This window comes from Perkinsus marinus (assembly GCF_000006405.1).
Source record: "Perkinsus marinus ATCC 50983 genomic scaffold scf_1104296963864, whole genome shotgun sequence".
In the NCBI taxonomy this organism is placed as follows: Eukaryota; Perkinsozoa; order Perkinsida; family Perkinsidae; genus Perkinsus; species Perkinsus marinus.
Window position 1 is genome coordinate 1 of NW_003204934.1, and position 1,290 is coordinate 1,290.

The 1,290-nt window shown below is 47.3% G+C and overlaps 2 protein-coding genes across 2 annotated transcripts; both read right to left on the reverse strand.

Annotated features, from left to right (window-relative positions):
- Positions 1–107: 107 nt before the first annotated feature.
- Pmar_PMAR014780 (hypothetical protein) lies at positions 108–350 on the reverse strand (the record flags this gene model as incomplete). The annotated part of the gene is made up of 2 exons (XM_002771089.1): positions 108–185; positions 237–350. 2 exons carry the CDS (start codon positions 348–350, stop codon positions 108–110), a joined length of 192 nt encoding a protein of 63 aa, XP_002771135.1.
- Positions 351–459: 109 nt separating this feature from the next.
- Positions 460–840, reverse strand: Pmar_PMAR014781 (hypothetical protein; the record flags this gene model as incomplete). Its single annotated transcript, XM_002771090.1, has 1 exon — positions 460–840. A coding segment is annotated over one exon (381 nt), but the record flags the coding sequence as incomplete, so codon positions are not given.
- Between the last annotated feature and the right edge of the window lie 450 nt (positions 841–1,290).

A 1,290-nucleotide genomic window follows, 5' to 3' on the forward strand; every position in this document is an offset into this window, starting at 1 on the left:
TTCAGCAGTCAAAACCAAATCTTCGAATCCACCACCCAGAACACAGACCACCGACTGATTATCCAAGCAAAAACAAGTACCATTACTCACCAGTCTACCATCCATACTTAGTAACCACCGTAGAGCATGAAGACATCAGCCAACTCAGCATAGTAGATCGAACCATAGGGACTGAGCGGGACTACCTTCTCACATAGAACGTACCCATCAAGCACACATCTATAGCCACATCCTACTCTACCATCAGCCTTTGATCCATCAGAGAAAACTGTCAGGATCCCATCTCCAAATGCAGAGAGCATGTTCTCAGCACATCTCTTGAGCTCCTTTTCAGTGCCATCTTTCTTCATAACGCCTTGACCGATGTCTAACCGAACCGAGTCGAAAACAGCACAGTACCTATCTATGGGGTCTCTACTCTAGTAGTTGAACATTGAGGAAGAGCATCTGGTAGTAGACCTGATAGTTCGTCCATCACATCATCGAATCTGTGCAGTGGGGCTCTTCCCTTCAATTTTCGCAAACCCGTCCAATCATCCAAGGTCAACTGTGCTACATGAGTGTAAAACAAGGACTGAGCCCGGAGAGTCCACCCTATAATGGCCAGATCCAGGAGATAGTTGATTGGCTCCAGTCCAGACTCGCGCAGAACCAAGTCAGCAGAAGTTTGTTTCGGCAACCCAATAATGAGTCTCGCACCAGCATTCTGTGTAATCTGCAATTTAGCTAGCACTCTCACGCTAGCAGCAACTCGAGTGCATAACGCATATCTCATCCTAGACTCCGCTACTGCTTGGTACGTAGACCTAAACACAGCGGCCGAGTAACCAAAGTTCGCCCCTGCGACCGCATGCACGAGACTCAACCTAGCCTCAAGATTACACACCAGGGCATCAACGTTTGCCCGACAGCTCAGACCTGGATCTAAGATTATGCCTAGATACTTTAGCGTCGGTGTACTTTCAGCTGCTGACCATACAAAGGCAACTTCGGTAAGAACCTGGTACTTCCGAGTGTGAAAGCGATACACTGGGTCTCAAGGGCGTTAGTAGTAAGCTTCAAATGATTTGAATCAAATCGTCTGCCCAGCTTTGCAGAGGATTCAAAGCTGTCTGCATCAATCTCTCTGCTCTGGTACTTGATTCAGACTTAACTAACAGCAAAATATCATCCGCAAATCGCAGCACTAGACAGTTTTCACCCGGAATATCTTGGAGCTGAGAGACCAACACAGCAAATAACCATGGTGAAACCACACTTCCTTGAGGTGTACCACAGTTCGGCAGCATA